This window comes from Anser cygnoides, chromosome 11 (genome assembly GCF_040182565.1).
Source record: "Anser cygnoides isolate HZ-2024a breed goose chromosome 11, Taihu_goose_T2T_genome, whole genome shotgun sequence".
NCBI classification, from domain to species: domain Eukaryota; kingdom Metazoa; phylum Chordata; class Aves; order Anseriformes; family Anatidae; genus Anser; species Anser cygnoides.
In genome coordinates this window covers 6,168,076-6,183,702 of record NC_089883.1, presented here as the reverse complement: position 1 = coordinate 6,183,702, position 15,627 = coordinate 6,168,076, and the positions used below count along the sequence as shown (strand labels likewise).

The 15,627-nt window shown below is 41.3% G+C and overlaps 1 protein-coding gene across 13 annotated transcripts in view; it reads left to right on the top strand.

Annotated features, from left to right (window-relative positions):
• MCTP2 (multiple C2 and transmembrane domain containing 2) overlaps positions 1-15,627 on the top strand; it is a 154,127-nt gene that overhangs the window by 50,383 nt on the left and 88,117 nt on the right. For all 13 annotated transcript variants that reach the window (XM_067003522.1, XM_013181924.3, XM_067003521.1 and 10 more), the window contains 3 exons: positions 80-616; positions 5,080-5,142; positions 6,160-6,268. In XM_067003522.1, the coding sequence (XP_066859623.1) occupies positions 98-616; positions 5,080-5,142; positions 6,160-6,268 (691 nt within the window). In that variant the 5' untranslated portion in view covers positions 80-97. The remainder of the gene's footprint in view (positions 1-79; positions 617-5,079; positions 5,143-6,159; positions 6,269-15,627) is intronic.

The window sequence follows — 15,627 nt, the reverse complement described above, 5'->3', positions numbered from 1 at the left end:
GATGAGGCAATGTGAATCATAACCTTCAGCGGCTGTTAGTTTTCCTGACTGACTTGGTTTCTTCCTACGTTCCTTTTAGTCACCCCCAGAATCGCTGATGCTGTTTTGTACCAGAGGCATTGCTGAGGTCCCGCGTGCAGCAATGGACTTGGATAAGCCATCCGTCTGGGGATCCCTGAAGCAGAGAACAAGGCCGTTCCTGCAAAACTTAAGCGTGAGGAAGACGAAGAAGAGATCCAGCAAGATGGTGGTGAGCAAGGCCCGCTCGCTGGACCGGCGCCTCAGCGTGTCGGTGCCTGACATGCTGGAGGTGGAGACTATCACAGAAGAAGAAACGACATATTCGAGCACTCAGGTGCTGTCAGGAGACTCCCCCAGCAACCTCCCCAGGCCTGTGGCATCTCTGAAAAGCAGAAGCGCGTCGGTGAGGCCGGTGGGAGGGGACTGGCCATGGCTGCGGCAGTCGACTGCGCGCATGGAGGGGGACATGGCCTGCTTGGATGCGCGTGTGGCAGGAGGCCCCACATCTGAGGGGAAGCGGCCATCCAGTGATGACCTCCTTGAGCTGCTGCAGAGAGCCCGACTGAGCAATGATCTGGCGGACGAGATGATGGAGGTGAGGGGCTTGGGTGATGGCCACGCCGAGCAGCTGTCTCAGGCCTGACTGAGTTATGAAGGGGTGGAGAAGGGGACCATATGCGAGGTATAAGGGGGGAAAAAAAAAAAAAGCATAAACCCAATGTGATATATATGTTTTTGGGGCCAAATTCAGATACCATTTCTGTCAATCTGGAGCTGCAAAATTAACCACGCTTTGAATTTTTTATTTATTTTGGCAAGTTTATGATACTTCAGATTGTTCAGAGTTGTTGGAATTGCTTGCTTAGGACAAAAGTAGCTGCAGCTTTCTGAGCTCTGAAACATACTGCTGTCTGATGCACTTGTAGAATTCTTTTTAATTAATAGAACTTACCAGGATTCCTGTAGCAAAACCAACTTACTGCCCACTCAAGGTCCAGCTGAAGGCAAGAGGTGGAAGATGAAGGGTGAAGTGAACTCTGCCAACACCTGGAATTAGTCAAAATGAGCATGTGGTGGAGTGCAGTGGGTGTGTACAACATGCTCAGGGCTGTCCTTTGTGTTTGGTTTGTGATTAATCAGGGGAGGTGTAAAGCCAAAATACTTCATCTGAATTCCCCATCTTGTTCCCCGTCTTTCCTTTCTTACCACTTTTGTGGTCACTGCTTCTGTGGCTGGACATAATGTCCCAGGAACAGGAGGATCCAAGTCCAATGTGCTTTGAATTTGACATGAAACAGTAAATCCTGCCTGGCCAGAGCAAAGTGGCAAATCTATGGAGTCACACGATAGCTTTATAATACAAACAGGTGAAGGTTGTGGCTGTCTGAAACATTTTAGGCAAAATTTGTTTTGTTTGTGGAAATGTATTTCCTTCTGAGTTGAGTTTTCGCTAGGGAAGTTAGATTTTGAGCTAAGTTTTGAGGTTGTTTTCCCATAAATTAAGTGTTGCAGGTATGGCAGCTGATTTTCTTAGTCATCCAAGATGTAAAAATGAAAAACAGACATTTAGGTTTAACGCTCTCCTTTGGAAGTGGCTTTCACAGGTGAATTAACATTTTTAACAAAATTATGATCAGTGCTACTATAAGGAAAATGGTCTTTTATGATAGAAAACTTGTTCTGCATCTCTGTGCGTTCTTATCAAAGCAGTGTTATCTTCCCTGTGATGCAACAGATCACAGTGTTAGCTAGTGAACATCACTTCTGTTGCTAAATTTTAAACACGTTAGCTTAAAATTTATATCAACTCAGGTTAATCAGCATAAAGTAGGTTGGATAGTCATCATTTTAGGAGCTTGCTTCCAGGTTGTTTTAATGTTATCACCAGTTCTTTTCTGCTGTTGTAGACCAACAAATTCTAACCTAAAATTTAGCAACTGTATTTGCAGCAGCACCAAAATTAATCCCAAATCCTGCTTGACTCTGGGCAAGCTAAGTATTTCAGCAGACAGTGGTAACTGTGTAGTGATGGAATAGATTAACTTCAAGTTCCCTCCAGATGCATAGCATTCTGTCTGTCTTATTCTCTGTAGCATTTATATCATTCCCAAAGTGTGTTTGTGCATCTAAATCATTTAATGTTTACTTTCATGCCAAACCCTATCTCAGTGTGAATATTTTACCTTCATTCCTGTAATCTGCCTCCAATAACTTTTAAATACAGAAAGATTTTTCTAAAGAACATGCAGCAGATTGAAGCAAATGAAAGTAGAAATAGATAAGGAATATTTAAACTCAATTTTTTTCAAAGCTTGGTTCTTATACTTCGTTGAACAGCCATGAAATCTTTATTCTGAGCCACTCTGGTGGGGACATCTTGTTGTGCAGGTTATTGGTCTTCTAATACTAGGTGGGGTTGCTGCAGAGAGCACAGCACGACAGTTACTTGCATCATTCTTCTGTGAGCATCATTCACTGATTAGTGAGGTAAATCAGAAGGAAGGCAGATCCCTGGAACAAAATAACCTAAAAAAAGAAAAGATGTAGGTTGGACTTTTTTCCCCCTGAATTGCTTGTCACATGCCACCTACTCATTTCCTGGTTTTCTTTGGTCACCCAATACCATGAGACACTTTCTGAGCCTCATACCTAAGCTCAGTGTGGGGTTGTGGTTTTTACGCTCCTCTGAATGTTCAACACAGAGCTGTTGGTTCTGGGAGCATTCCATCTTCAGTAAAAGTTCTCACTACTCATGTTGCATTTCTATTTGCTAAGAGATTTACTTTATTTGTTCTCTGTTGTAGTCAAGGTAGGCAAATTGGAAGAGTGAAGGAGTAACTGAAGTTGTGTCGAAACCCCTGCCTGATTTGTTCAGGTTGCAAAGGACACCGTTGATGTCACTTATTGCTGTTGCTTTTTGTCCGTGGTCACGCGTCATTACTGAAGTGCACTAACACCATTTCTTCATCTAACAGCTAGCTGTGAGTCAGTAGCAACCCAAAGGCCCGTCTGCTTGATGATGCACTCAGTGCACTTGTATTTTGAATCATTCTTGGCCTTGAACAGATAAGAAGAGAAGGTAGAGGTTGTAAACCCTGCCAGGAGGAAAGTTTGATTCATTTGTATATATTCATGTATATGCTGACGTTTTATTTATTTGTACACAGATATATTTGCAGCTATGACCCTGTTGATGAATGTGGTCCTGTTTGCTTATATTAAGTTCAGAAATATTACTGTAGTTAGATAAAATCAAGATTTCAGGACAGTATTTTTGGCTGGACTTTTATCTATATTCAGTGATCTCATTGCAATCAGCTACCTAGAATAATAGCACTTCACTTTATATGGAGATAAAATGAAAAAACAAGCTATTTTTATTCAAATGCTATCCATATAATATAAGTAAAGAAAGAACAAACAACAAATATGAAAGCATACCTTTGAGGATAGATTTTTTTATTGTAAATGATACTAGGGTAGTTGAGTACTTTTTATTATTCTAATTGTGCTTTTCAATACATTTATTTGATTCCGTGTTTTTGCCATGCAAAACAAGAGAAACTATTATCAATGCCAATGATGGTGCCGGAAGGACATTCCTGTGAAGCCAGAGACTACTGTAGAAATGCTAGGTTTAATACACACAAGTGAGATTTTATGCATGCTAGTCAGGAAATTCAAAGTTAGGGTTCCCCTAGCAGCTATAACTCAGCTCTGTTGTGCAAGGAAACTCTTCTGCTGCTCTTTATGATAATAATATTTCTACTTTTAATGTGTTTTTGCAAGGTGGCCAAGTTATGATTACTGTGGGAACCATAATGTTAAATTTTGTCTGTCATGCAAGTAAAATTTTACTTGCAGTGCTGTATTACTGTATTTCCTGATATGTAATATATGTATATGGAGAAAGGAGAAGAATAATTACACAGAAGCTTATTTATATTTATTTCAGCATATCAGTGCTCTAAGATTTATGATCTGTGATGCAGGAGCTGGTTCGTTTGTTTGTTTGTATGGTGCTCAACACAATGCAGCTCTCATCCGAGAGATTTGGATGTTGCCACACTGCACAACATAACATTTTCACATGGGGATCAAATTCCACCTTGTGTGCATTTTTGTAGCGTGAGGTGGTTATTCTTAGAATAAATCTTGGTATTTGAATGGGCTGTGATTGCCCTGCATTAGACCGAAGAGGTGCACGTGCACGTAGGTCCTCTTCAGTGTCAGTGATCATCATAGACCGTCCTGGCAGTCAAAATAGCGTCAGCAGTGTCCTGGCCATTGAATGAATCCCTTCTGTGTGTCCAGTCTAGACACTGTGTCACTATAGCCTCAAGTTTTTGAATGAGTTAGTCTTTAGGAAGAAATGTTTGACTTCCTCTGATGTGCTAGAGACTTGATGACAATTGTTCGGGCTTTCCAGTTACTACAGAATGTGGGGAAGTACATGTCCAGCATCCCTTTTCCCCTCCTTTTTTCCTTTGACCATTTGGTTCTGATTTTTTTTTTCCCCCTGAACTTTGCAAATGTGCCCCATGGAATTACACACATTGTGTGTATGTTTGTATGAGTTACTGGAGCATAACTTATTCTAAAATATTAGCATGAAATCTTTTCTCCCCAGTGAAAGTTTAAGGGATCTGAATTAAAACACAAAACGAGGTTTTGCAAAAAAAAAAAACTTCTCTTGGACTTTAACTTTCGGGCAACGAAGGAGAAATTGTAGTGATGTGAGAGTGCCAGCCACTCTCCAACCTCAGGTTGTTGCTGCTGCTGCCGCCACTTCTGGATTTTTTTTATTTTAATTTAATTTTAGCAAGGGAACTTGGAGATTCAACAAATGTAATCTGCCCAGGAGTAAGGGTCAACATTGCAACTGATAAGTCACCAGATGGAATAACTGTTGGGCATCAGGAGAGTTTGTGGAAAGGACCTTCAGCACTGAAAGCACAGTGTATTACTATGCTACTGTTACCTATTACTATATTATTACTATTACCTATTACTACGTTACCTTAGAGTTATTGTCTAACTCTATTTTTTTTTTGATAGGACTCTTGTGGAGGAATAGATTTAGACTCTTCCATATCGTCTCAATTTTTTGATGATCAGATGGTACGTCCTATTACTTTAAAGTATTTTGAAACTCGGTCAGACTGTTTAGGGGAAGCACACAATTTTAGGTTTAGGTTCTTTGCTGCTTTGCTCCTTACAGGTTAAAAAAAATGCAGGTGAAGCTTCCTATAGATTTTTCTAGCATGGTATTTTTGGGACTTTTTTGTGGTCAGGCAAGGCAGTTTGGAATATTTTAAATACATTGGCATTTTTATTTTTTATAAAGTATTCTATAATTTCTGTTGGCAGTGATAACTGATGAAAGCATCAGCATAAATACTCAGTATCTCAGGAATAAATTGAATTACAATATAGACTGCAACTACCTTAACATGAATGTAGGGTTTAACAAACAGATGACAGCAATCCAGTTTTACAACAGTGCAAAAAAACATTGGCAGTTCTTGACATGTGGTCCTCATGTAAAGTGTATTTGCTCATTCTGGGCAAACTTCACTACCTTTGCCCTCACCAAATATGCCAGCTGGATGGTGATGATGTGGGATGTAACCCTGGCAGCAACTCTGAATAAGAATGCTAGAGTTTGCTGTGGCAAAATGTTATAATCAGCTTTGTCCACTGGAGCTTTCATGTCTTCTAAACCTGTATAAAGAAATATTCCACTCAGTAGCTTTATGAAATTTGTATTTCCTCATGAATTCAGCAGATAAATGTGAATGTGCAAGGAATAAGCAGCTAGAAAAAAAGAAATGCTAGGATTTAGAAAGCCTGTCCGTGCATTTACGATGTTTACTGTTATAACTAATTTTCAGTTGTAGCCCTCCTTTTGTTACCCTTGGCTTTGTGAGTATATCTGACAACGATAAGTAGTTATTTATGTAAGGAAGCAGTCTCAGACATCTTCTTTTCCTTTTTCTGACAAGTGCACTGTAAAAGATTGCCCAAAGAAAAAAGGCCTGTGAACTTCACCTCTGCAGCACTGAGAAAACACCTGCTCTGTTCATGTGTCTGCTTGGGGAGACATGTAGTGGTGACTGATTTCTTTGTTCTCCTTAGGCTGTAGAAGAAGGAAGCGATTGTTTGAACGACTTGCCTAGCCCCTTTGCTTACCTCCTGACCATCCACCTGAAGGAAGGCCGGAACCTGGTTATCAGAGATCGCTGTGGTGAGCCACACCTTTCAGCTGCTTCCCTTTGGGTTGCAAGACTCTGCTTTCACTGACGGGAGTTTGGCAGCACTTTGTGCCATCAGCATCTTTTCTTATCTCTGATGCAATAAGTCATTGACTTGTGTCCAGGTCAGAGCACTCAACACCTGGGTTTATCCACCTTAGATACACAGGGGAGGGAGCTGCCCTGTGTTTGCTGCTCCTTCCTGATTGCACAGCTGCAAAACCCCTCCCTTATTGTATTTAGCATCTGTATCTGTTCAAGAACTGCAGTCATTAATCTTCAGAGATTCTAATTTAGCTAAAAAAAAAAAATAATTTGAAATGTGATAAATAAAATAGCTGCTCTAGGAGAGCTTTTAGGTTATCGGTAAAAATTTTAATAAAAGGGAAACTGTGGGAGTAGAGGGTGTAAGTCAAGGCCCCTTTCATTAATCTCAACAACTTAATAGAACTTAAGAGGACAGAATTCAAAAGAAAAAAATACAAACAGTGTATAAAAAAAAGAGAAAGAGAATAAACTATAGTTATTTTTTTTTGTATGGCTTTAAAGAAAATCAGCTTGAATTAGCCTTGCATTCAAGGTTTCCATCTGGAGGGACCTGTATGGATTTATAAGTCTTCACATGCGGTGCTTGTTTTGGGGATTTCCATCTTTTATTATCTCAGTTAACTTTTTCCATGTTGGTTTTTCATGTCTTCACCAAACAGTAACTCTTGGCCAAGCATATGCTGCTTTTTCTTCCTAGCTTTTGGAAGTAGTGAATGAATACTTAGATTAAGATCATCACTCTTTAAACAGAAGCATGTACTTCCTGACAGCATAGCAGTTTATCAGATATCCTAGCAAGCTGCACAAGCCAGGACATATCTAGCTGCTTCTATGGAAGAGATGTTATAAATGAGTGATTCCAGCAGAGCAGTATTTCTATAGAGGACAGAACACATAGTTTGCTCTAGGCTGTGCTTTCTTGCATAAGAAAGCAAATGCTTGTCTTAATGAAGCATTGTGCAACAAAGTGAAACAGCATAAGGGGAAAAAAAAAATCAATTTGATGGGTCTGTCACTTTCTGTGGAAAATGACTGTTCATTTAGAAGACTGAGTAAGTGAGGTGGTAAATCATTCAATAAAATTCCCACTCTTTCATGGATTTAGGGGTGAAGTGGGAAAAATAGTGCCTTAATGATTATTCCTCAGGCACAGTTGTGTTGCAGTGGTGGTGCCTTCAGAAAAGCAGTGGTGGTGCCCTGATGCACATCCTTATAGGTCTTTGTCCTGCTGGTTACATGAGATTTTTGTGAGACACTTAAGCCTGAACTCCAGCCACTGTGGTTTTTGCATCATGCTTTTAGAAGGGGAAGTTGGAGAGGTGAGCAAAGCCTATACGAGAACCTCAGAGAAAACTTGTGGGTCAGGCAAATGCGACTTCCCTCCTCTCACCCGCTGTGACACCACATATGGCCACTGCTCTGGAGTGCACCAGCCTACTCCAAATAATTTGAATACCGGAACATATTGCCTGCAGCCAGTGTATCCTACGAGTCTGGCTGTGGCTAGGGCCGGAGGCCAAGTCGTGCTCATTCATGTTTTGGGAGCAGGAAACCCCCAGAGCTAACCAGGCAATGCTGTCTGACACAGCTGGGAGCAGGCTTCAAACCCTCTTCCCCATTTTTTATTTTTATTTTATTTTTGTGTAATGAGGTGCTCTGGAACTCTGCAGGAGGCAAATGCTGAGTTGCTGGTCCTGTGTTTTATTGTGTGTATTGGAGGTTTAAACATCCACTGGTCAGCCTTGTGCGAGCAACTGCAAAAATGCTCAGGTAGGTAGCAGTGGCAGCAGAGTCTCAACGTTTGTATGTAGGAGTACAGTAGCACTGTGCTGCTTTTATCCACATACAGTGGTCATACCTGGTGGCAACTGCTTGCCTGGTCAGCGACAGATGCTAACTTTAAATCTTCGGTCTCTATACCCTAAATAACAAAAAGGTCACACTGAAACCACAGAGCCTGAGTGGAGTGTATGCCAGCATTGCTGGCTTAAATCAGGTTTAACATAACTTTTCTAAATTTCCTAAATTTTAATATTTAGTAATTATTAACAGCAATTGCTCTGAAACAAGACGTCCCAAAACAGTCACCAGACCCATCAGTTTACATTATGGGGTAGCTCTGTATTTGCTCAAATAAAATACTACTTCTGTGGTGCCCTACCCACTTCTCAAGCGTGCACTTCTCCCCTTAATTTTAATTTACTGCCACCTCTTCAATCTCTCTGGTTGAGGAGGGCTGTGGAGGAATGCGGGAGAGCGCAAAGGGAAGAAAGCCCCGCACAGCGGGTCCTTGCTGCCCTCTGGTGGCAATTTCCAGCCTTAGTTGCATTGCGCATCTGTGTGTTTATATACATGTGTGCGTGTATATACCTATAAATCTATGGTGTTTAACAGAGGGGAAATATTTCTGCCACCAGTATAGTTGCTGGAAAGTCTTCGTTCTACTCAGCAAATTCACATGGTTATCCCTAAATTTACTCATACACTTAACAGTTATTAAACAGGCATTAGTTACATTTAAGCTGTGTAAAGGTGAGTAGTTCCGATAAACCCAAACTGTAAGACTAGCAGGTGACTTTACTTTTACCAAATCTTCTAGGTATTCTGAACATCCACTCACTATGTGCTGCTCTTTCTGGGATATGTTCCCTTTAGTATGGTTTAAATTTCTCCTTTGCTTTACCAGATTATTCTTACTCTTTATTTGCCTTTATAATATTATCTGTTAACCTCTAATCTTTGCTACATTTTTTCTTCACCTTTTGTCTTTTCTATGATTTTTTGGCTATCTCTCTGTACCCAAGCCAAGGAAGCGGAGTGCTGTAGAACAGCACCTCTGTTCTAGTGAAATGGGAGAGGCTTTAAAAAAAAATCCCTCTCCAGGTCAATATTGCAGTGCCCCCTCTTGGGGGTGCAGGTTGGTGGAGGTGTTACACATGGGTCATTAGCTTGCTTGGAGCCTGGTTTATTTGCTTCTTTCTGATGCTTCTTGGGATACAGTCCAGTTCAGTCCTACCTTAAAACTGCCAAAGCAGACACTTGGCAAGTGGCAGTCACATCACCTGCATGTACACTGGGTGCCTAACGTGTTAGGTAGTGCACGGGTCCTCCCGTGTTTATAACTGATGAACAAGACACTGAAGGTTGTGGTTCTGTCTGTGTGTACAAACCCACTGCCAACATTTAGCTTTCTGTGTACTTTGTATAGTATTACTGTTACTAGATAACACGGAAATGTCATGGTCGTTGAGGAGCTTATGACCTATGCAGTTTTAATACTGTAGATAGTAAGAAAGCAGAAATGTTTTTTAGTAAACCGTGCATCTGTGGAACACTGGCAGTTCTGCAGGAGAGAGAGAAATTGTGTATATTATTTGGCTTCAAGGAAATGTGAAACATTCATAGTCACCAGTTCTAAGTGTTGCCGTTTTCTTATACTCTTCGTGGTTTTCTGGCGTCTTTGAGCCTTTTTAATGAAGCTCACAGCTTCCAGCTCTGTGCTTTGAACTGGGAGAAGATGGCACACACTTCTACTTGCTGGTTCACTTTCCTTGGGCAGAGTGGTGTCTGTTTGTATGAGTCAGTCTAATGAGACCTGAAATGTCCCGGTCCCTTATGGCCATGAGATGCTCTGACTGTGCCTGTATGAATCACCTTTGCAGAACAGTGACAGTGTGATAGTGAGCAGGAGTGTGACGCCACAGTTGCATGGAGGTGTTACCTTCCTTCAGCTGGCAAACCCAGCTATACTGCTATAAGAAAGCAAACTGTTCTGAGGGCCTTTAAGGGTGAGAAGCCCCTCGTGTTTCTAAATCCTGTTCTTTTGAAGTATTGAGTGCATCTTTTACTCTGTTAGCCACTGTGGTTATGAGAAATAGATTTCTTGGATGTGATGTCAGCTTGTGAGCGTCTGTGGTTCTTTATTTTTTTTTCCTCAGCTGTATTGCTCCAACCTGATATTTCTTTTTTTTTTTATACACTCTTGCATTTCCTAGAATTTTTTTTTTTTTTACAAGTTCTTTGTACCCCGTCTCTGTCCTTTTCTATTTCTTCCTATCAGGTTTCCCTTGTTGCCACTGCACTTGAGTTTTGCTCTCTTTTTATTTCTCTCATGATCCAGGCAGCAGAACATGGGAAACACGTGTGCAAGGAGTGGGGTGAGTTGCAGGAGCTCAGAAGGGGCTGTCTCCTGGCTGGGTGCATCCTGTCACCCCCAGTCAGAGCATGTCAGGAGCTGCTCTCACTTCTAACACCAGCCACTGATGGTCAGCAGGTTTTGTAGGGCTCCCCAGGCTAGCAAAGGCTGGGCTGCTCTACCAAATGGGCAGCTTCTAAAACCACTGGGAGCTGTGCAAAAACTCAGTCTCCCTAGGATAAATTAAATGGAAAGAAAGGGGACAGAACAGCAAATACTTTCTACTCTAAGCACTAACAACCTGCAGCAGACCTGCACCCACTGTATCTCTGGACTGTCTCCTGCCTGAGTCTGCAGTGGTAGCAGAGTGCTGGAAGCGAGGATGGGTTTGTGCTAGGCTGGGAGTTTGTCAGCTTACACAGAATAAATCCATTGTTTGGAAAGCAAATGCTCAGAGCAATTAGGCTGAATCGCTCCCTGCAAACATGCTGATTAATTTAGACTTTCTCTGTTTTCAGGGTATCTGCAATTAGATCATTAGCTCTTCAGATTTATTAATTATTCAGATGTATTAGGCAACTTTTCGCACTTCTTTTTCAAAGGCTAATCATGACTAATTTACAGACGCGAAGAATTTGGGTGGTTTTGGGTGCTTATTTTGATGTTTTCTGGATTCTGCATAGCTCTGTGTACAACAGCTCGTGCTGCAGTTGTTGCTGTGCTCCTAATTCAGTTTCTTCGAATGCAGCGGGTGCCTGAAACTTTGCCCCTGCACTGTGATCCCTGCAAGCCTCCCTCCTCAACCGGCTGTGGGAAAGTGCAAAGATGGGGGACCCTCAGGAAAATGGATTAAGTTAGAGCAAAAGCAATAAATCCAAAATGTGCCTGTCACCTTTGGTGACATGAATGTTAGATTAAGAAATATAAGGATGGTCGCACTGGTAAAGAATAGGTAGGGCCCACAGACTAGGCTTTTCATTTTGTAGGTATCTAATTTAGATAACAGATTTCTTAAATGGTTCAAGCTCTCTGTCATGAAAGCTGACTCTCAGGGGTGGCTGCCTTCCTTGGCAGCTCATGCTGGGTCTTTCTGGGGCTCCTACATGGAGCTTTTATAAAGCCATAGAGTACAAATACAAGAAGAAGCAACTACTTATGCTAAAGGCCCTTGGTGCTCACTAGTAATGTAAAAGTGGCTTCTGCTGTGTCCTTGCACCCTCCTATGCTCTGTGTTTGATCTAACCTTTGTCATAAGCTGTCTATTCTTGCTGTCATTGTGTCCCAAATGGCATTTTGTTAGGATCTCGTTTGTTTTGTTGGTTTAATTTCAGTCATGATTTATGGAATGTCTGGCACTTTTCCTTATTTTTTTCCACTCAGCTGAGGGTTTGCGTGTGTTCTTCATATGTCTTTGGTCAAGTTTTTTTGGTTTATTTTCCCTAGGAGCCTATTGGTGATGCTTGTTTCCAAGAAATGTTTCATTTCCATCTGGTCTTATAATCTTGCTGTGCACAAAACTTTCCAAAATTACCTGGATTTCCTGCCATCAGATTACTTTTTTTCTGGTTTCCTCTTTAAGCCTTGATCTTTGCAAGGATAGTGGTTTTCCACTTAAAAAGAAAAGTGTGTGTTCCATTATAAAATGTCTTTTACTCCTTATTGTAAATAACTCCAGTAATTCTATTTCTAGGAAGATTTTAAGAAATACATTCTTTATGTGCATATAAAATAAATCCTTCATTTCCTTCTTCAGATTCAAATACAGGATTTTAACTGAAACTTAAGATGGTCTAGGTTATGTTTCATACTGCTCTTGCTTTGAGCTTTCAGGATTTTAAGGCGACTAGGTGGTAATTTTTTTTATTTATGTAACAAGACTTGTTTCATATGCTGTATTTCCAGTAAGTTTACTCCTATAAAATGGAGTGTGGTTTGAAATCATATCGGGTCTGGTGTTTTTTTCTAATTATGAAGCAAGTGTGTAGTGTTATTAAACACGGCTGATGCGGTACATCTCTTGGTTGCTGCTAGAGGGCAGCAGTATCCATTTAAAAACACCATTAACAGTTTCTTGGGCTACTACTAGACCCTGTCCTGATGCTGTGTCCCAGCAACTTTTGGTCACTGAAGCTTGCTCAGATTTTAGCTGAGACTTGGTCTGCCTGCACTCGTGGCTTGTAAGTGTTAGTGGAAGAAAAAAGAGGCAAAATAGATATTATGGAAATTAATTCAGGGGAGTATCACAGTTTTCTCACTGGAGAAACATGCACCTCAACTGATTCAGCTGATGAAAGGATTTTTTAGAAATCATCCTTTTTTTTTTTTTTTTACTCTTACTGGATTTTAGATTATAAAGCAGGTCATCTAACACACACGCACATATAGTTAGCTGTTTAACAACCTTCTTGTCATTGCATAATGTTTAAATCCACCTCAAAACATCTCACCTTGCTTTATGCACCAGAAGAATGTTTGTCTGGGTCTAAATTGTCAACTGCTTCCGAGCAGGATTGGTCTCGTGTTACCCCACTGACGTGTGACTGCAGCTGAGGTGGCAGAGATGGGCAGGTTCAGAACCTGCATTGCGGAGCACCCCTTGGTGCGAGTGCTTACAAGTTGTTGACTTGGTTGCTTTTGCTAGGAAGTTGCTGCTGAAAAGTTTTTTTCTAATGGTCTGGCTTCAGAAAATTCTCAAGCACCTGTTGTGTCTAAAAGAAAATGAAACATCCTTTTTCAGACCAATTAATATCTAAAATTGTTAGTCACGTTTGGAAATCTATTCTTTTTTGGTTGTACTGTAGATTGTCCCTAATAAATAGCATTTAAACCATTTAATAGCTTCAAGCCTTGAACTCAAATACAGTTAACAATAATTGGCAGTCTGTGCTGTTCATCCTGCCAGGTGGGGCTGGTCTGCCTGCCTTATTTCTCATTCCCTGTCTCCTTCTAACCTATTCTGATCACCTGAAAGCGATCTGGGGCATCTTAGAGAAACAGAAATGAGTGCAGTTACCCAGGGAGGTACAGGAGCTTTGTCAATGCAATATGGGGGAAACCTTGAAAGCCTGAAAAGGGGCTTCAGCGCTGTGCCCCCTCTCCATCCAGCCCCATCGCCCAGCTCGCTTTTTCTCTCCTCGCCACCCGGGTCCACCTGAGCAAACGCCGCTGAGCCCTGGTTTGCTCCCGGCTGCAGCCTCAGAGGTTAAAGTCCATCTGTCTGCCAGCGCCGAGGTGTCAGCCCATCATTTGTAGGATGTCGGAGCTGCGCTCCCGTGCCGCCGGCCCCGTTCCCCTGCCTGCCTAGTTGAGATGTTACCCCTCTGACAGCCCGACAGCTGAGCACCACCGCAACCCGCGCCCGCTCGCAATTATTTTCCCTAACAATTAACGTGGTACTAACTTGACACTTCTTCCTTGTTTGGCTTTTGTAAGCCATCATCCCTTTTTCTATTAATTCCCGGCATTAATATTTTCTTTCGCGCGAGTGCCGCCGTTCACCCGTGAAGGAGTTTGAACATTATGTAGCTGTCAAGATCGCGAGGGATTACCCGGCGTGCCTTGCCCGAGTAAGTGACACCGCTGAGGCCTGGCTTTGAGATGTTTATTTTGAGAGTAAGCTGACAAGCATGAAGGCCTGATCCCACAGTGGCAATCTTATTTAATTAAAGGCCTCTTTTTATTATAGCTTTTTCCCCACTGTTATATAGATATATATATTCTTTTGCTTTTATATATATATATTTATTTATAAAAAAAGGAAAATTGCTAAAGCCTGATTCACACAAACAGTGCTAGGGAGCCTTTCCCCCTCTTCTTATTTTCCCTTTATTAACAACCTGGATAGCTTTCAGAGCAATAATGCGATTGGGATGCTTACTTAGATATGGTCTTCTTGCTTCCCATCCTCAGAGACTGGGCTCTGAGTTTTGTACTTGCAGATACTTAACTTGCTGATTATTTGCCTCCTCCATCTCCTCTTTCTCTCTCTCTCTTTTCAGGATTTGTCCTTGCTTATGGGTTTTCTGTTCCAAAACCAAATGAGTTAACGGCCATAGACTGCCTGCCTCCATTACGCTCTTCATTTTTTAGTTCCTTCACCTGCTTTCTGTATTTGGGCTGGTTACCGTTGCATGCGCAGAATAGATTCTGGACATTATTATTGCTTTTGTTATTTTTGAACATTCAGCTTGCTCCTGCTTGTCCTGTAAAGAACGGTCAGACCTATTTCCTTTTTAAAGGAGAAAGGATCTGGGATCTTTGGAGCTGGGAGAACATCAAAGAGCTCGATGCTGTCATTTCTAAACTTCTGCATTCTCAGAGGGCTACTGCCCCTACTGTGGGGTTATGTCTTACCTTTCTGTTCCCATTCATTGTGTAAAATGTGCTGTTTTCAAGTGGTGTGTTTCATGCAAAAGTGTAAACATAGTTTTGATAAGTATTCTAGTGAAAGGTCTAGTCCTAACCCATTAAAACCATTAAGAAACTGATCTCTGACTTCCTTGGATTTATTGTTTTCGTCTTTAAGAGAACACTGGAAAGAAATTTCTTTAAAGTTTGCAGCATTTTTCACATTAATAAAGGGGTTGATTTTGGCAATAACTATTTAAAAAAGTAGTTAGTAGTTAGTAGTTGAAATCCAATCAATATTTTCCTTCTGTGAATGAAACATTTCTGAAAATAAAGTAGAATAAAACTTTCTGAAATTCTTAAAAATAACTCCGTATGTCCCAGGCACACAATTCTTCACAGTACTATTCAATTCCAAATAGATGCTAACACACAGCTATTTTTTTCTCAAGTTTTTCTTTACATAGCACTGATCAGAGCTTTGAATGTTTGAATGCGGAATTTTTGTGTTCTCACTGTTTCACCAAATTACTGACAAGACTGACTATTAGTCTTGCACTGGGTCATCCTGAACTGCTGCCCATTTGTCACCAGTAGCTCCGTGGGTACCTGCAGGGGGACGCAATCAGTTTATTTCTGAAGTTGTGAAGTCTGGTGGAGGAGTTTTCTCCTGCCATAAGCACCTTGAAATGTGGTGCTTGCAGTGATGGCCGTGTTGGAAACGTGCAGAGCCTGGTCTGGATATGTCTGTCAGGTTAGCTGTGATTCTTCTAATGAAATTTAACTGCTAACAGGGAAGTGGAATTCTGAATATAAGGTACA